General features: G+C 36.2%; 1 protein-coding gene and 1 pseudogene across 1 annotated transcript; one reads left to right on the top strand and one right to left on the bottom strand.

The window, feature by feature from the left end:
- The window catches only part of LOC125814990 (uncharacterized), a 54,694-nt pseudogene extending 37,864 nt beyond the window's left edge, over nt 1-16,830 (top strand).
- Nucleotides 16,831-23,219: 6,389 nt separating this feature from the next.
- Nucleotides 23,220-23,733, bottom strand: LOC125814988 (uncharacterized). The gene is made up of 2 exons (XM_049494416.1): nt 23,424-23,733; nt 23,220-23,353 (listed from the first exon to the last, which is right to left on the bottom strand). Exons 1-2 carry the CDS (start codon nt 23,641-23,643, stop codon nt 23,220-23,222), a joined length of 354 nt encoding a protein of 117 aa, XP_049350373.1. The 5' UTR covers nt 23,644-23,733.
- Nucleotides 23,734-24,457: the final 724 nt, after the last annotated feature.

The raw sequence follows: 24,457 nt of genomic DNA, 5'->3' as shown, positions 1-24,457 counted from the left end.
CAAGCTACTCCCCCTTCAATGTGACTTCTGCATTGAATGAACTTTCCCCTCTGTTGGACCATTTACTACTTCGAAGGGCATCAGCGTAAGGGATGTTCTTGTCAGTCAATCTAGGTTCCATTGGAACTTTCTCATTCCTGTGGAAGTTAATAAATCTTTCCACCTTTGCTGCAATGAACATCCAGCCTGAGTTAAAGGTTAATTTAGGGATTATCAACACTGATCTTCTTCTGCCTTTCAAGTTTATGATGCTGATGTATCGTCCAGACTTATTGAAATTCCTTGCACAATAAGTTTCAGAGAAAATTTCTCGCCTCTTCCACCTTCTGACCGAGTTCACTTTCACCAAAGAAGCTTCTTTCAGCCTTTGTATCAACCATATCATTGTTCTCTTGGTAAACTGGGTTCTAGTGATGCACTTCCTACTCCTTTCAGTCCATTGGTACAAGTCCCCGTGTACCTGAAATTCTTGAGACATCAAAAGACTTGAAGCCCACAACAAAGTAAATGGTGTCTTCTTCCATCAGATCAATGGTGAAAAGGGTTTCAGAAGAGAGAGGAGAGAGAAGATAGAGAAGAGGGATGAGAATCAATGGAGAAGTGGGTATCAGAAGAAAGAGGAGGGAGAGATAAAGAAGAGAAGGAGGACGAGAGGAGTTGATTCCGGTGATCAGAAGGATCACCGGAGAGGGAAAGGGAATGGAAGATAGGTTAGGTCATATTCTTGGGGAATGTGCCTGGGAGCATTTTGAAATTCAAATTGCAAATCCTTGAGTTTGCATTTTCCTTTCAGTTCCAAAATTCTGTATTTTGTCTCTGTTCTGCTTTTTTCTGTTTAGTAATGTTTTTGGTTGTTTATCTATGCAAATTCAATATTTTTTATTATTTTATTAAATTGGTCATGACTCTCTTGCATAATTGATATAGAATTTGGTTATAAACTTCACCACTGCTGAGAGGAAATGTAACACATGGTGTCTGAGAGACTTTGCACTTGTGAGTTGCAATGTTTTCAGTTCATATGTCAAACTTGTTCTCAGTAGTGCATTATTGGTCTTGCTGCTTTTAAGATTTTCAGACACATCATATTTTTTTTTATCTGCTACTGGAGTATGTTTGATGCTTATTAATGACGAAATGGTAAACTTGTTTGTCTGTCTTCATATGCAGGTTCGCTCAATCAAATATTCGACACTGACTACAATTTGGATTCTCCCTGGCTCAATGATAAGACAACCCCGTTCTATACTTCATCAAGACGATAATCATGCCTTTCCTCCAAATACCATTTACGCAAGTCAAACTCATGATAGGCGAGCAAAATCACTCACACATGGTTTAGCGGTTTGCTATGTTTTGTGATCTTATTCTTTTCCAACACCCTATGCATCATACTTCTTTAGCTTAGTAGGACTTCAAACATGCTATTGCGTGAAAGAAACACAGATGTTCTGGCTTAGCCTCTTGCCTCTTTAAATGGGAATATAATTTCCTTGATTGACATTCATTTTTATACGAGTAAATGGTGAAAACAAATATGAAGTATCATATTTTTATGAGGTTCATAATTGAATTATTAGGTGTACATGTTTTATAAAAGAATTATCATTAAATATTGGGGAAAAGGACAAATATACCCCTGAACTATCGTAAATGGTATGCAGTTACTCTCCGTCATACTTTTGGGATATTGGTGCCCCTTTCGTTCAAAAACTAGAGCATATATATCCTTTATGCTAATAGACATACACGTGTCATAATCTTATCTACCGACCCGACATTTATTAAATATTGGATCGGCAAATAAAATTGTGCCACGTGTCCCTATTTAGTCTTCCGTTAGAATGAAGGGCATATATGCTCTAATTTTTAGATGGCAGGGCACCAATGTCCCAAAAGTATGATGGAGGATATCTGCATATCATTTACGATAGTTCGGGGGGTATATTTGTCTTTTTTCCCTTGAATATTTATCGAGAAACATTGCGATGCTGAGTAGATCAAACGTTTGCTTACAAATCATTTCTAAGCGTGTGACAATTTTATTGGCCAATAATTTCATCCACGTAGCATATGTAATAACTATATTAGCGGATTCATTAATCTTTTAAAATTGTTTTTTTTCACTAATTCCTTTAATATGCTAAGCTCTCTCATTCTTCGTCATTTTCAACGTTTTTAATCTTTTATGGCATATTTTCTCCTCATCCTCGTTCTTCTTCATTTATTAACATCTAATTTTTAAATTTTTTTCTTTGAATCAATAGAAGAAGGATCTCTGATGAAAATAATTGATGTCATAAATTCATCCAAATTCAATGGAGAATAAGGACGGGAATTTATTTTTTCAATAATGATCCGTAGTTTTATTATCTAAAAATACTAACCCTTTTAGTCGAATAATTTATTCAAACTTTATTATAGTAAAATTATTTATCTGCATGAAATGCCCCTTATCATTTTTAAACAGATAACAAAGATGGTTTGATAAATTGTATATAAGAATATTGAATAGAGTGTATTAATAATAATGTATGTATTAGTCATACATCTTATAAAACTAAAATATGATGTATTAATTATTATACAAGAGGCTCAAAATCCTAACAAATAAAGAGTTAAACAATACTATAACTAATTAAATATTAGCCAAAAGTGTAGTAATATTAGCCCATGCATGTTTTTAACGCCTCACTATATAATTGTCTTCACTATATATTTGTCTTCCCTTTGGCAACTCTCTTGGCATTAGAGGGATTGAGGAAGATGAGGAGCCCAAAGTCTATTTTCATGGAGTTTTGGAGCTAAAGGCGATGAGGAGTAACTCTCTTCCTTCTCCTCCTCATTTTTTTTGTTTTGTGTATGTAATGTAATGTCATTACATTGACATATTGAATTGTTAATGCAACTAATTGAAAATTTATCCAAACATTCAATAATCAAATAATTTTTTAGCCCCTTTTCATTCTAATCAGAACTTTATTCAAGATTCTGTATTGAAATTGTTTTTTATCCAAGATTCAGTATCCAAGACTGGAGAATTTCGTTTTAAGACAATTTATGAGAACCCAAGAACTTGCCCATATAAATATGTAAAGTAGAAATCTCCAATCCAAGCAAGAATGTTACTGCAATTACCTTTGATAGTAGTATTTTGGTCAGTGTTTATTTGATGGTGTGGAGTATGATTAGTTCTTTATTTGAGGATGCAGCTATTTGATTGTGAATAAAACCTATTTGGGGGTAACCAAAATTTGCTGCTTTCTTGGTTAGAAAAAAAAAGGTTTTAAAAGGAGTAATCTTTTTATTGGAATTTTATTTTGGAAAAACTGGTCTAAATATTATTTGTGGTGTTTTACTCACACTTGATAGCAGTTGAAAGGTGAGGGTTCGGCCATGAGTATGGTGTTTTATTGATATTTTGAATATTAAAGATAGATAACAATTAGTGAATGGAGTAGGAGTTGAGATATTCGTGGGAACAAATGAGTAGAATTCCAAGAATCTTTTCCGCCGTTCCACAGCTAACCTAAGTATCATTTTGCTTCCCAGAGTGGCAGGCAAGTGTGGCTTTTGAATTTGGAGAGAAAAATGACTAATTCTATTTCAGATATTCCAAACTTTGTTTCGAATATTCCAGAAAATTTCTAGAAGAATATGAGCAAACCCATGAACTAGATGGGAAAACATAATTCTAATATTCTTTGTCAAAAAAAACATAATTCTAATATGGTACGAAACAGAAGATCCTGTGTTCTACATATACAAACTCAGTTTGCTGCATGGTTAGCAGATTGTATCATTGGAAAAACAAAGAGTAAGCATGATTAGGCAATAAAAGGGAGTGCTACAGAGAGAGCAACTAACTTTGCATTTGGAGTGAAAGAAATTAGAAAATTGCAAACACCCAAGCAAGAGACAACTGGACATGTCCATGTTTCGGGTGGAGATCTTATCCCTCAAAATGTCCACTAATAATGTCAAGAACTATGGGAGACATTCAGAGATATGTTTGATGGGAATCTGAATGCGAGGATTGATCCAATTGCTTTTCCACCCTCATTTCTAGTAGTTTCATTTTGCATAGCCACATGATCCAGTATATTATTGTTTATCCTGAAACAAAGTATAATGCAAGACATTACAGTTGTAATGACAAGTATATGTAAGTCAAATGCCCTTTGAGATGTCACAATGTAATTCTACAATGAGGTCCAGAAACACTAACAAACTTGTAGGTAAGAACACAGTGATAGACATCGGAATTGACATATTAAATGCACCTAAAAAGTAGAATTTGACATATCTAATTCAAGGAAATTCCATCCAATAAAACGGAACCATCCCCGGACCCTGCACATAGCGGGAGCTTAGTGCACCAAGCTGTCCTATTGAATCTTATGCATGCATCTCAAAATTCACTTATTGATATTGATTTTTTGCAGGAACATTCATTGAGCAAGAGGCGTTATCTTCTGCCATTGGAGGTAGAGACGTCGAGCATTCTGTAGTAGTAGTTGGTGATACGAGCAGCATAGCTCCAAGACCAATCTCATTAGGAGGAATGTATTTGTTCCTTGCATAAATTAGAGTAACATCTTCACCACCGTCTGGTATATTTTCAAATTCTGGTTCCTGTAGATTGTTATAAAGTTGCCTCTGGAGCCTTTCGACAAGTGACAAAATGCGTTGTGTAAGCTCTGATCTCTTTCTTTTTGGGACACTGTTAGGATTCCAGAAAGGATCTTTATCTTTATCTGCTTCTCACAACAAAAGGTAAATGTTAGTGCGCATAAAACAATAAGGTACTAATACAATAGATTTTTTTTTGTTTTGGTCAAGCTAGTATTATTTGTATGGTTAAGGTATAGTTGGACTGGTCAGTTCATATCTTTATTGAAAATCCTAAATCCGTGAAATTTTTCAATTTCAGTTCATTGTATAAAGGGAAGTTAGTTCTCAAAATATAGGGGAGACACTATAATTGATGGCCTATGAGCAAGAAAGAAACCAAAGATTGTGCTTGTAGAATATCATATAGTAATTACATCCCTACGGCATATTTGGTGAAATTTTGAATGTGATTTGACATTACATAATTTGAAAGGCACATCACAGTAATCGGAAAACGACAGGAATTTCCTGCATAAAAATAAATCCAAGTGTTGTGAATCTTGATACATGCTTATCAAGTTGTCTTAGAGCTCATGGTGTAAGTGATTCTTTTGAGTATTAGATACCAACATAAAACAACCACTTGGACAGTAGGAGAATGCTGATAAAATTTTCTGTCTCGCTGTTAAATTTGTTGTGTAGGATCTGTAGATTCTTCCCCTGTTTTCTGCTCTTGCTTTTGGGGGTGGGGGTGGTTCAAATTTTTCCATTTCTAATCAATAGAATAAGAGAAGTTTGTAATTGGAATCTTTTGAATCAAAATAATATGCACTGCAGGATTACTTTTTGGGAAGTTGCATCTACAATGATTTGGTTGCCTAATTTCACCTATCTCATAATTTTCTTTGACTAAGGTCTCGTTTGGTACGAAGAATATGATAACTAATCTTGGGATTAATTTTAGGATGAGCTTATCCCATGTTTAGTTGGGATAAAATCACGGTATAACTTACGCCGGAATTAGTTATACCGAGATTGTAGTGTTATTTTATCCCACATTGAGGGTGGGATAACGATCCCAGGATAACTCGTTTCCCAACCATATGTGCCCTAAGGTTTTGCGCTTACTATCATGCAAAACAGAAGAAAGAAATTGGCCAGAAATTGAGTAGGAAGATATTAGTTTTCCATTTTTTTACAACCCGTACGCTTAAGAAAGGATTTGATTCTGAACATATATCATACTTGCTGAGACAAGTTAAGTGCTCTCTATATATGTGAAAGTATTTTACCATTTGTTTCTTCCATCTGCATGCAGTTGACCGAGGATGATCCTGCTGAAACTAAGCTTGGTATGTTATTCAGTTCCTCTCCAGGACAAGCTGAAGATCCCTCCTGTCCAGAAACCACTACTCCAACTTCTAGCCCATCACGAACTAAGAGACGTGTCGTCGTCTCAGAAGGTAACTGATAGCTCTGTGTTTCTCTGTTTGCATGTCGGGGAACATAGTTATGTAGTGTCCCCCTAATGCGCCACCTTGATCCACATGCATTGCAGAGCACTGGTTTTTCAGCTGGCCCAGGTCTCCAATGGGCGGTTTCTGTTTTAGTTCAAAATTAATTATAGTTTAAACTGGGATAAATATGAATAAAATTCTTACGGGTCAGAAACTAAAGCACAATGATCATTGACAATTAAGATTTTCCGTAAAAAAGGTATTGAATGTATTGCACGAGAATGGAAGTGTCATGAAACTAGAGTATGTATAATATTAGAAACAAGTGGAAATTTCCTTGTGTGAAACATGCATAGACTTTTAGGATGCTTCAACTGTATCTTTACTCACATTTTCATCACCATGTTAATGAACCATACAAGAAAGTTGAACTTTGAGCTTGATAGTAGAAAGATTTGCCTGATATGTTGAGGAACCATGCAAAATAGTAAATCCCTCGGCAGACTGCATATTTTTTCTTGCTATTTTATGGAGGAATGTTACCATCTAAACCCACAGTAATTACGGTATAATTTTAAACAGAGACTATCTCTTTCTCTAGCGCTCAACAGTAAACCCCCCCCCCCCCCCCCCTCAGCGGTGGATCTGCACGCCACTGCCCTGACCACCGGAGACCATGTAAGATTTCCCCCAGAACACCATGTGTCAGTCTTTCTTATTATCCCTGGACTGCTCCACCTGGGTAACCCCTCAAGATCCCTAACACATCTCTTGTTGCTTTCTTGATGCAGTCAATTGTTTTAGCCCACATATTAACTGCATCCCCACTAGCTCAATTTCCTTCTTCGTCGTCTTAAACCTCTAACTACTCCTCCTCGCCTAAGCTTTAACTAAGGTCTTGTAAGCAACCTTCTTGGCTTTCATTGGACCTCTTCATACCACCACCAACCTATTGTGCCTCTTTGGGTAACCCCTCAAGACCCCCAACACCTCTCTTGTTGCTTCTCTGATGTAGTTCTGTTGTCCTAGCCCATACACTATTTGTGTCCTCACTACTCCCTGAAATCCTCATAGCCACTAACTTCTCTCCAATTTCCTAAGTGTTGGATTCAATCAAACCTCCCATTAAATCCTTGGTGGGCATATACTATTTGTGTCCTCACTACTCCCATTTGGTCCTCTTCTTCTTCATCCTTTTGATTTCCAAACCCATAACCACGAGATTATGTTGGGTTGTAAGATCCCCTCTCCTGATCCAGTCCTTTCATAAACCTCTATCTGAGTCTTAGCCACCACCCTACAAAAGGTCACCAAGTGCTCCTCCCTCTTCTAGAAACTGTAATTAGCTACGATCAACTCAGTAGCTTACGCGAAGTTTAAAAGCAAAACTCCTTCATTTCTATCCCCAAAGCCGAAAGTGCCTTGTACATCATCATATCCTCTTGAAGTGGTCCCAATGTGACTATTAAAATCCCCTCATAAAATTAGTTTCTCAGTACACGGGATAACTCTCACAACCTCATCCAACTCCTCCCAGAACAAAGAAGGTTTTTTTGACCTCCTCGTCCAAACCTGTTTGCTGCACTTATGCACTAATTAAGTTAATAGTTAGCCCTCCCAAAACTAGCTTAATGAACATTAACTTATCATTCACCCTCTTAATCTCTACCGCTTGCTCCTTGAGTTCCTTCTCTACTAAATGCCTACTCTATTTCTACTCTTCAATCTTCTTGAGTACCATAACTTAAATCCATCTACAACCCTAGCCTTTATTCCTACCCATTTGGTTTGTTGAACACAAGCTATATTGATCTTCCTCTTCATAAGAATCTTTACTAACTCTATCGACTTACTCGTCAATGTCCCTATGTTTAAAGACCCAACTCTCAACCTAGGATCTCCCTTGGTACCCTTACCACCCCTGCCCTCCGCTCCCACTTCCAATCAAGTACATGACCATAAACTACATCAAACCCTGAACCTGAAGCCACTAATGCCAGTTATAGAATAATCAAGTGTGCAATAAACAACAAAAAAGGGCAACCCATAACGACAAATACCTAAATCTTAACATTGACAGTCACACAATACAATGACGAAAATAAATAGAAGTAATAAACTATAGAAAAGATATTGTTCAAAGTAGGAACCAAAAAATGCAGTAGTATTTATAAGGGCGCAGCAATAAATTCACGAACCTAATATCAGATTAAGGAAATCAGTTAACAAGCAAGCAACAATATGGGGCTGCACAATCTGTTAAGAAAAAATCAGATTTAGACAGACGAATCTAGGATTTCTAGTACATGGGTGCACCACTAAAAAAAGAAGGAAAGAATGTATTGAGTAGGAAGCGATTCCAAGTCCTTTATGGAAATAACTAAACATTTAACCAAGTGCTTCATTTAGCCTTTTTATAGAATGGGTGCCAACACATAATATTATTGGGAGGAGGCTTGGAACACTTTTCGGTCATGATGGGGTTGCACTAGGGATCGACCCTTAGCCTGTTTCTTTTTGCCTTAGTGATGGATGAATTGACAGGATATATTCAATGGAAGGTATTGTTTGTTTATGCCATTTACAGATGAAATAGTATACAATAACGAGACTCGGGGTGGAGTTAACGAAAAATTATAAGTTTTGAAACAGATCTCAGTGTCTAAAGTTTCCAGGTTAACCAAAACTAAAATAAAGTATTTCGCATGTAACTTCAATGACGTTGCACTTGAGACAGAGGTGGATAGAACTTACGCTTGATGCCACAATGGAGACATGGACCTTGTCTACCCATAAGATCTGATCATGAATGATTCAGTTCAAATCAGGTTGAATTTGCTGCTGCTAACTTTTAGAGTTCAGTTTGCTCTCAAAATCTAAAATGCCTGAGTGAGGTGACGGGTCAGCATATATGTAGACAGATAAGAATTTGGTAGACTATAGCTGGTCCTTTATATGGAAATATATTAATTATGATAGATTTTTCATTAACTTTTATCTATTCTGAATTTTTCTTTTTCCCCTTATGACAGCTCATCAAATTTGATTACAGTAATTTGTGAACTATTTACACTATTAACTCCAATGAGGGAAGTCTTAGATTCTCTATCAAATGAAAAGGGGGGTAGGGATTTGAGGCTTGGTGTGGGTGGGGTGAAAGCTTGATTTGGTGAATCTTCCTAATTTTTGGCCTTTAATCTAGTTGTCAAGACTTATTAAGCAACGAATCTTAAGTCAAGGAAGTGATAAATAGTTTCAAGATGATAATTCAAATATCTAAGAGTGAGCAAATAAAAGAGTTGTCAAATAATAAGGACATATAATCTATGTTGCTCAGACTCTTCAAAAACGTCAACGGGTGCGTGTTGGATTCACAAAAAGTAGTGTATTTTTGGAGAATCCGACATGGGTGCGGCATCAAAAGTGAAGAGTATGGGCAACTAAGTGTATATTGCTATAATTGCCTGCAATTGTGGAATCAGATTTAGTATTGAAAAATTCAAGGAAGGTCCTCAAATTACATTACTGAGAGCAGATCCAAAAAAGAATGATTTATGATGTCGCACATCATATTGGAGTATCTTGGGTCCATAATTATCCAAGACCAAGAGAGGAAACTTCAAGTATCTTGGGTCCATAATTATAGGAGATTGAATAATTTATGATGTCGCACATCATATTGGAGTAGGGTGGGTAAATTGATGTACTGAAAACTAATTAACATTTGGCTCGAGAGATGAGAAAATTAAAGTACTCTATGTTTTATTTTTTAACAGATGCACCATTTTATGGAAATTTGGGTATTTATTGTTTATGCATGTGAGTCTTCAAAATTTATTTGCTGAACATCAGGCACATAAATCTTACGCATAACTGAATCAAGTATCCTGTAAAGTATGAGATTATTGATAAACATAAAAGATGGGATATAGGTGGTGAATAGAACTTACGCCTTATGCCACAATTGAGACATGGACCTTGTCTATCCATAAGATCTGATTATGAATGATTCAGTTCAAATCAGGTTGAATTTGCTGCTGATAACCGTTAGAGTTCGATTTGCTCTCAAAATCTAAAATGTCTGAGTGAGGTGATGGGTCACAGTATATATAGATAGATAAGAATTTGGTAGACTAGAGCTGGTCCTTTTATGGAAATAGTTGAATTATGAAAGATTTGTCATTAACTTCAATTTCTTTCCAATAATGCTTTTTTACATCCAGAAACGAATGACTACATTCAATTTCTTTCCAATAATGCCTTTTTACATCCATTTCCCCTTGCACTAGTACAATAATCAAATCGACCGTTTTGCCGAAATATAAGATGGTCTGATTAATACTCTGCAGGTGAGAGTTGAACTCCATACAGGTGGCTCCATGACTGATAATTGGATAAATTTCGTATTTGGTTAGTATGCCTCAGCTTGTGAATCAAATTAAGAAGATACAGGTATTAACATAGAGCTGGCAATTTCCTTGGAAATTTTCTTTAAGCCTTTGGCTCCTTGATTCTGATATTCTGGTGCACCCGTAAACCACAGTACTGTGCGGTTTGCAAAAGCTCAAGCATCTTAAGGCAATGTTGCCCTAGTAAAAAGGATTTTAAAAAGAACAAACTACGTTTGTTTGATTATTAGGACAAAAAAAAAATTCTAGAAGAACAAACAAACATTTTCAAAAGAAAGCAAAACAAAAAAAAAAACTTTTGTCAGTTTTCTGTTACTCAAACAAAAATTGAACCAACTTGTACATTATCCCCCAAATTCTAAATATTTTCACTTTGACCCTCTTCTTGTAAATGAATTTACTGTTTCATAACCTTCTTTTCCAGAAAGAAATGAAAAGTAAATCAGTTTCCAAAAACTTCCCAATTGACTGTTTGAACACACCTTATTGAGTTGCCAAATCGTGAATGTTCTCATGTTTTTTCTAGTCAGTTTTAATGTCAATTCAAGAGGTCCTATCTCAACATTAGTCGTGAAAACTAGACTCATAATTTTTTGGTAAGATGATATTGACTCATCTTAAAAAGATTTCCTTGTTCTTGAAATGCAGATATCCTATTATGGTCTTAGCAACCGTTTTTTTTTAATCGACTCGGTTATGAATGTTTCCTTTTTTAGGTGAGAGTTTCCCTGCTACTGAGATGCAGCAACGACACTTATTTTTTCCATCTTACCATGCTTGTGCATTTATATGCTACTATTGACAGAATTTTGTGTGTCTATCCATATGGATTTTTCTTTATGTCATGCTTTTTCAGTCTTACCATGCTTGCGCATTTATATGTCGCCATTGACAAAATTTTGTGTATCATATGGATTTTGCTTTATGTCGTGCTTTCTCCATCTTACCATGCTGGTGCATTTATGTCCCCCATTGACAAAATTTTGTGTATTAGCCTTATGGGTTTTTCTTTATGTCATGCTTACTGACTTCCAAATAACTACCACTATTTGTGCCTCACTTTAAGCAAGTTGGGACGACTATGAATCTTCCTTATCTTGCTTCATTTAAGATCATCTCATCATGCTTGGTGATGTAAAAATATTTATTTCCTATTTAAGATTACTAATGTATTACACATGCATAGAAGCGAGGGGTTTTACCCTGTGCGCACCCAAAGGCTAGCGACTGTGGGTTTCCCTTGTCATAAAAAAAAATGTATTACACATGCATATTACATGATATATAGAATATCACTACAATTTTTGAATGCTTGTATGTAAATTAGGGGGGAAACAGGGAAGAAATTGTACAAACAAAGGTGACATTTCTTAATTGCAACAACTATAGGGGTATCAAGCTGCTAAGTTACATTATGAAAGTTTGGGATAGGGTGGTAAAGATGAAGGTAAGAAGGGGTATGTCTATTTTCGAGAATCAATATGGATTCATGTTAGGGCGCTCGACTACAAAAGTCATTCATCTTTTAAGGAGACTAGTGGAGTTGTATAGAGAGTGGAAGAGGACTTGCACTTGGTGTTCATTTACCTAGATAATGCATACGACAAAGTCCCAAAACGGTCTTATGGAGATGCTTGGACGCTAGAGGCTTACCTGTGGCATATGATCAAGGACATTTATGTTGGAACCAAGATCAGGATAAGGACAGTGAGAGGAGACTCAGAGCACTTCCCGATTGTGATGGGGTTGCACGAGGGATCAACTTTTAGCTTGTTTTTATTTGCTTTGGTGATTGATGAATTGACACGGTACTAAGGTGATGTGCCATGGTATATGTTATTTATGGAGGACATAATTCTAATTGACGAGACTCGCAGCGTTTAAAGGGTTCAGGTTGAGCATGAGGTTGAGCATGATCAAGACATAATACTTTGAGTGCAAGTTCACTGACGTAACCATGAGACTCACATCGAAGTGAGGCTTGATACCAGGACATCCAAAAGAGAGGAAGTACTAAGTATCTTGGGTCTATTATCTAAAGAAACGGGAATGATATCACACATCGTATTGTTGCAAAGTGGATGAAATAGAGGTTCACTTCTGAAGTCTTGTGTTATTAAGGGAAGGTGTCACCAAAACTTAAAGGCAAGTTCTATAGAGTTTGACCAATTTTGTTGTATGGGCGGACTGTTGGACAAGGTGGAGCTCACCTCTATCGCTTTTCTTCCCCGAAGCGAGGCATAGAAGAAAAAGTGTGCACTTCTATGACTGAAGTGAGAAGAGAGAAAGGAACCGAAGGGGTGTATTAGCGAGTTCGACTGCTGCGACTGGTTTTATATTAAAATTTTGTAAAAGCATACTCATGCGTTTTCTCTTCCTAAACATCTGCTTAGAGTTCGACTGCTAGGAGCCTATGACTTCTCTTCAAGGTGAGTTCTTCTCTTCTCATCTTTTTTTCTATCTTCTCCTCTTCTTCTTATCTCTATTTTCTCTGCTGCTACTCAACTGCAGTGCTGGTGCTGAGTTACTGTTTTTTCTCTTCTCTATTTTTTTTTCAGTTCTTCAACTTGCTGCTATTATTTTCTTTAGTTTGCTCTGTTTTTTTCTCTATTCTGCAAAAAAAAGAAAAATATGTTTTCTAATTTCTCTGTCTGTTCTAACATGTAATAAATGCCATATTCCACAAATTCTAGAAAGAAATAGGGAAAAAGAGAATTCAAGAGGCCCATAAGTATCAAAATAAAGATAAAGACGAGTTGCACCAACTTGATATTTTGGTATTATAGTAACAAAAGAGCTTTCAGAGTCTCTGTTGTGCAAACTTTTTTGCTTTGTAATGTTTTTCTCTGTATTTTGTCTCTGTTCTGCTTTTTTCTTTTTCTTTTTTCGGAAAAGGCTCAAAAATACCCCTGAACTATTGGAAATAGCTCACATATACCCTTGAACTATATTTTGGCTCAAACATACCCTTCCGTAAAAGTATTGGGTCACTTTTACCCTTGCTATTAACAGAGGTGTGTTAAGTGCCATGTGGACACCACATGGACGCCACGTGGATGCCACATAAGCACCAATCAACTCTCACCTCCACAGACTCAAACATCCTAATTACTAATTTTGCTCTCATTTTCTTAAGAGATACACTTTCACCCATTCTCATAGCTTATATGATGATTTTTCCATTTTTGCTTCCTTATATGATGATTTTTCCATTTATTCTGGTTTGGGTTGTTTGCAGTTTGGTGAATTTGAGTTTTCGGCTGACAAAGTTTCAATTTTTTCTTATTCTGCTGCTTTTTTATTGTGAACTATGGCCTTGCATCTAAGTCTTATTGTTCCTCTTTATTTGAAGCTCTTGGGTATTTACAAAACCAATTAATCATGAACTGAATTTTACATTTGAGATTAAGGCCTTAAAGAACCGAATTACAAAAAGAAGCCAAATCCTCTCTTGTTTATACTTGTACACACACAAAAAAAAAACAAAAAAAAAATGGCTATGGAAATTAGTTCTAATACTGACAGATCTATTGAACCCTCAAAATTCAATGGAGCCCAAAAGTAAACAGAATCTCTGGGAAGTAAACTTCATCAGTTCATAAAACAAATAATCCACAGCTAATACTAATAAAACATAAATCCTCAGTATTACTATATTCTGCTACTTCAATTATTCTAATCTGGAGATTACAACACATTTGAAGAAAAAAAAAGATTCATCATATAGCCTTTGAAACTCGAAAAAAAGCAATTCCCCTAATTCTCTACCCCAATAGAACTCCTTAAAACATTAGATCTATCAATGAAAAGAAATTTACAGAATTGAACCCTGTTCTTTAAGTCTAAGTGGAGGTGAGAGTTGTTTGGTGCTTATGTGGCATCCACGTGGCGTCCACGTGGTGTTCACATGGCACTTAACACATCTCTATTAATAGTAAGGGTAAAAGTGACCCAATATTTTAACGGAAGGGTATTTTTAAGCCAAAATATAGTTCAAGGGTATATGTGAGCTATTTCCAATAGTTCAGGGGTATTTTTGAGCCTTTTCCGTTCTTTTTTTCTGTTTAGTAATGTTTTTGGTTATTTATTTATGCAAATTCATTATTTTTTACCATTGTATTAAATTGGTTATGACTCTCTTGCATAATTGATATAGAATTTGGTTATAAACTGCACTACTGCTGAGAGGAAATGTAACACATGGTTTCTGAGACACTTTGCACTTGTGAGTTGCAATGTTTTCAGTTCATATGTCAAACTTGTTCTAAGTAGTGCATTATTGGTCTTGTGAGTATGTTTGAAGCTTATAAATGACGAAATGGTGAATTTCTTTGTCTGTCTTCAGATGCAGGTTCGCTCAATCAAATAATGGACGCTGACTACGATTTGGATTGTCTCCCTGGCTCAATGGAAAGAGAAACCCGTTCTTCACTTCTTCAAGACAAAAATCATGCCTTTCCTCCAAATACCATTTGTGCAAGTCAAACTCATGATAGGTGAGCAAAATCATATGCACATGGTTTAGCGGTTTGTTGTGCTCTGTGATCTTATTATTCTTCTCCAAGACCCGATGCATCATGCTTCTTTAGCTTAGTAAGACTTCAAACACGCTATTGCGTGAAAGAAACACAGATGTTCTGGCTTAGCCTCTGCCTCTTTGTGATGATTTAACAAAGTGACCATAACTATTAAGTAATTTCTCTAGTTTGTAATAAGAAAGAGCCTTGCATATTTTTTGTTTAATTTTATATGGAGAAGTATTTGATTTTCATCTCGACAACACCTTATATGAGCAAATTAATGGTCAATATATAATGGCATATTGATTCTTGGAAGAGACATTTAAGCACAATAAGCAACCAATGATGGTTCTCTATAAATCATTTTTCTCCACGACTCGAGTGCTCCATGTTACGCAACCTATGCCTTGTATACAAGTACAACTTTTATCTTCAATTACTACTTCCACACAAATATGGAAACCAGTTTCAGTATGTAGACAAGCTCTTATTGTACTTTGATTATTGAGGATATCCTTGGAGATTTCTATTAATTCTTTTGCTCTGGTAAACATTGGTATGAGTCCTTTCAATTTTTGGTTTTAGGAGAGGAGACTTCCTTTCATCAACATGAGGTTGAAGATTCTATACACTTACAAGGGTAGACAGTTTGGAGATGGATTGGGAGGAAGGGGGGGGGGGGGAATTGCTTTCAATTATATGTATGGGAAGTGGTCAACTAGATGTGTGCCTATGGTGATAAGTGGGATGAAAAATGGAACAAAGTGGAACAGATTTAAATGGTTTACAATCTGAGTGAAATTTTGTAAAAATGAATAAATAGAACTGTGTATTTACTTACTGTGAGAGTTTTTTGAGCATTTTGTGGTTGCTCCTTATGTTGTTCCCTATAGGTATCAATAGAAACTTAATTCCCTTCTTTTGGTAACAATTTTATCGTCTTCACCTTTGTTCTTCATATATGTATTACAACTTACAAGTTATAACAATTCATGGCTCCTTGTTAATTGATATACCGTGGACTTGCTTCATATGACAATGAACTTGATGAACATTTCTCCATGAACTTCTTGTTCCGGGCATGTACTTACTTTCTTTCTAACTTGTTACGTAGAACTGTTTTAGGAATATGGAGGGGATCCAAGCATTTAAACTTAAAATTTGCTCATCTTTCATCTGTTCATTCTGAAGCATCTTGGGCATTTGAAATTTCTCGTCTGGAAGCTTAGGTTGAGCATTTATGCAGAAGCTGTGCTGCATATTTTTCTGACTTTTAGCTCTTCTTCTCATGCAATATAGTGCTCCTTTCATCATTTGAACGAGAATTTGGGAAAAAAGCATTCAGATTTATATAAATATCTCCAGAAAGCTACCATTGACAAGGTACTTGATGTATTCTGTAGCCACTCGGTATATTATTTTACTGAAGTGAGTTAATACATAAGACTTATGGTTGTGATTCTACTAAAATCTCCTTACTACATTTCATATCGTGCCCATGCTATAAAGCTTCTGCAGTACTAATACCTGCTGATTGGTCTCATTTCAACCCTGTAAGGTTGTAAATGTTATATAAGTCCTCCCCCTGCACTTTAGTCTCATTTACTTTGTTGACTAAAGACAGCAATTGCATCAGCCATTTTTCTCTGAGAGTAGGGCTTGTGGAGTATGGATCTGAAGCTGAGTGGCTTTTGCATACTTGCTGATAGTAGGTTGGCTGGAAAGATGTCATTTATTGGATGTGGCCATTTTTCTCTGAGAGTAGCGCTTGTGGAGAAGTATGGACCCGAAGCTGAGATTCTTGTAAAACACATCAAAATAGCTTTATGAGATTAACACAATCAGAATCAATGGTGCCAACAAAGGGAGTAAAATGCTACACATCATTTCAGGCAATTAGATTGCACATCTAACATGGAACAAAAATGAACAAGTGGCACATTCTAATAGACAAACAAGAACCACACTTCGCCTCTTCCCCCTCTCCCCTCTTTTTCCTTTCTTTTTGTGGTGATAAGTTAAACCACACCTCTGTTAACCTAAATATGGTATACAACGTAGAAATCCTGAGCTGGTATAACCAGCATTTCTAAAAAATAACATGGCATAGAAGTCAATAGCTTCCTATCCAGTTCATAGCAAAATGTCTACAGAATCAGACAATGTAATCCTAAAAAGTGCAACAGTTCTCAAGTTTGATCTAGTCCATCGTCTGCAGTCGAAAACTAAGAGAGAAACGAAAAAGAACCATATCATTTCAAAAAAAATTCTTGGGCCAGAAATCAACAAATCAATATATAGCTGGATGTCACCATCTCCAAAAGATAGCAAGGCTCCAAGAAGATTGATGTAGCAAATATCTAGATCTATGAAAATTGACATACATTTTGAGGGAAATTGCAAAATCCATTTAAACGGAAGCAGAAATGATCGGGTAAGCAAAAACCAGGAGACTAAGTTCAAACTGGAAGAATTGTCAGTCCTGGAAAACAGCAAACACATTGTAATACGAAATACAGTACTCCAATCACTAAAACAAATATGTATGACATGTCCTTCTTAACATTGGCCTATTTGGTTTTGCAACCAAAAGAAGCTAGAAAACATGGTTTTGCATTGTTCTCCCATAAGAATAGGGAGCTTTTTTTGTTCTGCGGGAACAGCTGTAATGCAAGGACCTTGTCGGTCAGGGGGTCCTTTTTAATACTTCGAAATCCTATATGATTTGTAATAAATAATGATGTTTAGCCACTTTTAACCTATTAATTTCATCCATATTGAAGTTTCAAAAAATGATTTAAGTGTTCTGAAATTTATTTTACAGAAAACAACTCAAACCAATTCTCACAAAAAAAAAAACACTTACTAATCTTAGCTAGGTTGATCGAGCCTCAATTTTGATTTAATTATCATAATGTCTGACTGTAGAAAGCAGGAATTGATTATTTCTAGATAAGAAGTCTTCACAGCAGGTCATTTCAGTTCTGATCTACTTACCTCGATGATTCAACAAGGGATATGCGCCACTGCGCCAGTTCAATGGTTCTGAAATTCGGCTAAGCTTGGTGTTTGCTTGATTTAGCATTTCATGGAGAGGTTGTTGTAGCAGAAGAGGTTTATACTTGAGCTTACCTGAATCTCATCCATGGGGAAAAACTCTCTAACTCGCAGCCTTCAAAGAAGATGAAGAGAGAAGGCTTGAGCTGCTTCGACAAGTATCAGGTCTCAGATTGTTTGTCTGAGACTTGATTTCCTGTTTGTTTCTATTTTTAGTTTTACTTTTGTTTTTGCTTTAGTTATTTGTTGGACCAGGTTTCAGTTGGGCCTGGTCATTGTAAATATTATTGGTTCCTTTTAATTTAATAAATGAGCTCATGCCCACTTTTAAATTAAGAAAAAAATTCTATAAAATAAATCCAAAGCCTCACATTCTTTTCCCAACCCCAAAACAAGTTAAATCATAAATCCCAACAAAAAATCTCACCTTAAATTCCACAGGTCTTTGAAGGCTCCAAATTCAAATCATATAAAAGATCTAGGAAAGTTTAGGTTCAACAGAAACAGTGGATATATCTGAGATCTACTTCGCTTCAAAATGTCAAAAGCACCGTCTAAACTCATAGCTATATTATTAAGTAATTTATTTATTGGTCCTTTGGAAACAAATCTTGAATTGATATCTGCATTACAGAGGTCAAGGAAAACAAAAACATCATTAACAACAAGCATCCAATATAGAAAACGTTAACCAATAATTAGTTTTCCATTTTTCTTTTGTCAGGAAAATATACTGAAATAAGTGGATACACAAATATTGAAGGACCTGCAAATTAAACAGTGGTTGTTAGGAAACAGAGAGTAGAAAAGATGACTTATCACATCTCTTATCCATCAATTTGGGCCTGTATACCTTCATTGTGTAAACATCGGGACATGAAATGTATCCTGAGAGCTTGAATGAACCATCCCTTGCATTCAATTTGTTAAGGGAACTCAGATGACTCCCAAACCCACTGGACAGTAGTGGCAATGGAGAAGGAGAAGCACGTGTGCAAAACAGGTCAACCTCACTACATGCAATGAACAAAATCTAAGAAACCAGACAGAAAATATCCTTAAGTTAGCTAGTTTAACAAAGACGGACCAGACCTTTACTGAATCCCAACCCACCGGACAATAGTGGCAACGGAGAAGGAGAAGCACGTGTGCAAAGCAGGTCAACCTCACTACATGCAATGAACAAAATCTAAGAAATCAGACAGAAATTATCCTTAAGTTAGCTAGTGTAACAAAGACGGACCAGACCTTTGATAAATCCCAAACTCACTGGACAGTAGCGGCAACAGAGAAGAAGAAGAATGTGTGCAAAGCACGTCATCCTCACTGCTTGCAATGAACAAAATCTAAGAAACCAGATATAAAATATCCTTAAGTTAGCTAGTGTAACAAAGACAGACCAGGCCTTTCTATATCAACAATTTTGGAGACACTGGGATGCACAAGGGCGATTCTTAGCAGAGACTCTTTCAGAGAATGAATGACCTTCTTTGGCCTTCCAGATTATATATGCAAACCAAAATATCAACCAGGTCAGAGTACAGCTTTAGAAGTAAAGTATGTAAATCAATATTTTTCATTTGTTGTGAGAAAACTAAAAGTACTTGGAGTGCATTTGCTTCCTTCGAACTGGTTGGTTGTAAATATATCACGAACAATGACTGTAAGAAGAAAAATCCGAACAAATTTCCTTATTAGCAAACACCAGTCAACTCTTGTATCAGGTAGGTTTATACAGAATTACCTGGTGTACCAACATTTTGTCTACAATCATCAATTCCAAGGAAAAAACACTTGCTGTCAACAAAGACCAAGTTAGTAGTTTTATACTTATCCTAATGGATACTACCAATTAAATCTCAAAAGAACCTTACCTTCAAAACCTTACGATATCCATTTGGCCTCCCGTGAGCTTTAGTAACAATTTCCAACAAAGAAACGTCAGAAAGAGCTCAAAGCCTCTCTTTTAAAACCAAAGCTTGCTGGGAAAGCATGCTTATCATCTGAATGGCTGTATTTTGATGTCGCTGGTGTAAAGGAAGCATACGAAACCATAGTTAAAATGGCTAGACAAAAAGGAAGCATAACCGAAGATGAAAGAAACAGGCACATATACGGTTTCCATAAGTTGGGCTAGAAATACCTAAGCAACAACATGTATGTTCCAGCTCAACTTCAGCTAGAATAAATAATCCAAACATCTTTACATACAGTAGTAATCAACAAAAAATATATTTACAAAGAACTTTCTGCACATCAAAATGCATTAGATCAATGTCAAAGATGCTAACACTTACCATTGTCATTCACCTTAACATAGCGGGTCCCAATGCCTATAGAGACAGATACCTGGTGTAAACTGGGCTAAAGTTTAAACCAGGAGTACACAACTTATAAGAATAACAAACATAAAAAGAACATAAGATGCCATGTCAAACAACAGTTTTTAGCTCAAGAGAGAACATGTTTGATTGTCATTTTGAGTTATACTGGAGAGAGTAATAAAAATAAGAAAAATGGAAGGTCATTTGTAATTTCACCAAAAGGGTGGTTTGGTGAAAAAAGAGAACTTATCTTTGCCTAATCCAAAACACGATTAGCTCAACAGCATTGAAATCCATTGTGGCTACAAGCATTAGTTAGCCTGATGAGATGGAGAAGAAACACCATGAAATGGAAATTTAATTCCAAGACGAAACTGAACTTTGCCAAGACAAAACACGAATCAACTCAAAAGCTTTGAAATATGTCATAGCTGCAAGCATCAGTTAGTACCTTATGAGACAGAGAAGATGCACCATGAAATAGAACTTTCTCCTAAATCTCATATACCCCACCCAAGGTGCCATGCCAAGCAACAGTTTTTCAGCTCAAGAGAGAACATGTTAAAATTGCTTTTTTTTAGTTATACAAAAGAGAGTAATAAGAACAAGAAAAGTAGAAGGCTCTGTAATTTCACCAAAAGGGTAATTTACCGACAAAAAAAAAGTTAAATTTTTCAACGCTCAAACATGATTATCTCAAAAGCTTTGAAACCCAGCATGGCTGCAAGCATCAGTTTTCCTTTGAGACAGAGAAGAAAGACAAAAAGAATGGAACTTCTCCCAAAAATTCATAGACCCATCTCCAGTGCCGTGGCAAGCAACAGTTCTTTAGCTTGACAGGAAACATGTTTGACTGAACATAGATGGATGAAAACCTCCAACTCTTCATTTTGTATAAAACAGAGCTGAGGAAGTACTAAGAATAAAAAAAGAGGGAATGCATGAGTAATATCACAAAAAGGGTGGTTCGGTGAGGGATGGGAAAGAAAAGGGGTATATGATAGTTTGGAGAAAGTTCCATTTCATGGTGTCGTGCCAAGCAACAGTTTAATCAGTTTTAGACAACAAGTTTTATTGAACTCCCACGGAAGACAATACCTCCAAATCCTCATGATTTATAAAACCGAGCAGAGAGAGTAATAAGAACAAGAGAGGAAGGTCATGTGTAATTTCACGAATAGGGTGGTTCGGTGAGGGGGATAAGGAAACTGAACTTTTCCAAGACAAAACACGAATCAACTGAAAAGCTTTGAAATCTGTCATGGCTGCAAGCATCAGTTAGCCTTATGAGACAGAGAAGATGTACCATGAAATGGAACTTTCTCCTAAATATCATAAACCCACATGAGGTGCCACGCCAAGCAACAGTTTTTCAGCTCAAGAGAGAACATGTTAAATTGTTTTTTGAGTTTTACCAGAGAGAGTTATAAGAACAAGAAAAGTAGAAGGCCGTGTAATTTCACCAAAAGGGTGATTTAGTGACAAATAAAATTGAATTTTGCGACGCCAAAACACGATTAGCTCAAAAGCATTCCAACCCAGCATGGCTGCAAGCATCAGTTTGCCTATGACACAGAGGAGAAAGACCAAAATAAGGAACTTTTCCCAAAATATCATTAACCAACAACTTCTTATAATTAAACTAAATTTTATTAGAGTTGTGCGAGTGGAGCCTTCAAAAACAACTCCATATCTCTCCATTAAATACATAGTAAAATCATAAAATCATAAGTCATGAGGATATTAATAATGAACAGTAAATACCCTCAACCAAATGCTGCATTAGTTATGTCGAGCTTATTTTTTCTTATGCGGATAACTGAGTGCACATAGTTATTTGGATATTACTTTTTCTTATGTGGCCAACAAATGTTATACTATTTATGCGGAAGTTTATGCTGAGATTTATATTTGCTACTGAGTCCAACCAAACAATCCCTAAGAGAAACAATCGTCTAAAGTAAATGCATTATAAGGAAATTCATGAGAAACCAAAAATGGCCAATTATGCAAAGGACAAAATAGACCTGATCAGTTATATCAGGTGTTGTGCTCGCCACAATCGGAATAAACTTCTTATCAACCTGTTGGAGAACTTTGGCACCCTCCGGGAAGTTTGGTATCAGGAACCAATGAATCGCCAACAAAATGCAAGACGCCAGGAGTGACACTGAGTACAGTATACTAATTATTAAGATTTTCTGTTCCAGCACTGTTCTGCATCTCAACAGGAAAAGGTAAAGTTCCTCATCTTAACAAAATAGAGAAGAAGCAAAAACATCTAAGACATAGCTAAGGTACTCAACTGTAATGTCCGGAAGTCCCTCCATTGTATCCCAGAATCTATGAAATTTTTAGTTTTTGTTGGTGCAAATTCTGAAAAATTAATCAAAGAAAAGGTCAGGACAATATTATTACAAGATCAGAACATAAGCAAGATGGAATTTATAACAGACTATGTGGCATAGGAATCTTAGAAAGAGACGTTGTAATCTCTAATACTTTCATGATTAATAAGAATGCAGCCTAAGATAATCTTGAAAAGTGGGTGAAAGAAATGAAGCTAATTAACTGAAACATGCACTAGGAAAATTCAGCTCTTATTCAGGTCAGGGACAAGTGGCAGGAACGGTTTACCTTCTTTTAACTCCCCATCGCGTGTACATGTGCACTCCCCTTGAGCTTGCAATTTGCTATTCCAGATGTTAACTAGTTCCCTTTTCACACTTGGCCTGAAGAGAGAAACATCAGGTTGTGTTCGTTACTTCGTTACTGACATATTTAATTGAGATAATATCATAAAGAGACCTAACAAACCTCCCAAGAAATTGGATAACATTAAATTTCATCACAGAAAAACCCATCACCACAACTTGGGGTGGAAGATTGATCACATTGATGGGATGACTGCTGTGGAAGCTCCCAGCAGATAGCTTCTGCAGAATGATGCAGTCTACTTACTGCTCTAGTTTCTGCACAACGTAAAAGAATATTAATTAGTGAACGATTAATAACACAAACAAGCACTCAAGGAAAAATTACCAAGCATGAGTGGCACATCATGAACAGTCTTAATACTGTGATTTCCTGCTGCCTTTCTTGTAGACTCACCCATGGCAAAGAACTTATTCTTGACTTGGTAAAATGGAGGAGGTGAATGATTTCTACTACTCTTCTTCTTCCTTATAAGCTCATCCGTTTTACCTCGATTTCCAGCATCAATCCATTTATGCGAGTTCCCATCCACCCTAGAGAAGAGCATTGCTCATGGTATCAAATAATTCTTAAGATTCTTTTCACATCTCTTATCCATCAATTTGGGTCTGTATACCTTCACTGTGTAAACATCAGGACCTGAGATGTTTCCTGAGAGGTTGAATGAACCATCACTTGCATTCAATTTGTTAAGGGAACGCAGATGAATCCCTAACCCACTGAACAATAGTGGCAACAGAGAAGGAGAAGCATGTGGGCAAAGCAGGTCATCCTCACTGCATGCAAATTAAAAAAAAATCTATGAAACCCGACAGAAATTCTTAAGTCAATTGGTTTATCAAAGATGGACCTTTCGATAACAACCATTTTGAAGGAAACACTGGGATGCATAAAGGTGATTTTCTCAGTAGATTATGCAAACAAAAAGATCAATCAGGACAGAGTACAGCTTAAGAAGTTAAGTATGTAAATCAAATGTTTTACTTGTTTGAGTTTGAGGAAAACAAGAAGTACCTGGAGCGCATTTGCTTCCTTCGAACTGGTTGGTTGTAAAAGCACTGGAAATAGTACCCCTGAAACTCCTCTTGCATATTAGCACTAGAATTAGGCATAGGCATTGCCAAAGAAGAACGCAACCACCAAAGTGGAAAATTCGCATTGACATTATAAATTCGTGAACATAATAAACCACTAAAGCAAAACAATATCAATTACATTGTTGAATGCCAATCAAGAAACATCAAGAAGTCAAATTCTTGAACACAAAACCCTAAAGAACCTAAGACAATTAAATACAGTAGGCATCATAAGATAATCTTGAAATGGCAGTACGGAAATACATCAAAAAAAGAAGAAGAAGA

This window comes from Solanum verrucosum, unplaced genomic scaffold (assembly GCF_900185275.1).
Source record: "Solanum verrucosum unplaced genomic scaffold, falcon-dt-bn FXZP01000261.1, whole genome shotgun sequence".
NCBI lineage: Eukaryota > Viridiplantae > Streptophyta > Magnoliopsida > Solanales > Solanaceae > Solanum > Solanum verrucosum.
Note: the sequence above shows the minus strand (reverse complement) of the source record. Positions and strands in the feature narration are given on the sequence as shown.

Coding starts and splice junctions, on each gene's coding strand:
- LOC125814988 (XM_049494416.1), bottom strand. CDS start 23,643: ATGCTCTTCTCTAGGGTGGATGGGAACTCGCATAAATGGATTGATGCT. Junction 23,354..23,423: donor TGATGTGCCACTCATGCTTG/GTAATTTTTCCT, acceptor TACGTTGTGCAG/AAACTAGAGCAGTAAGTAGA.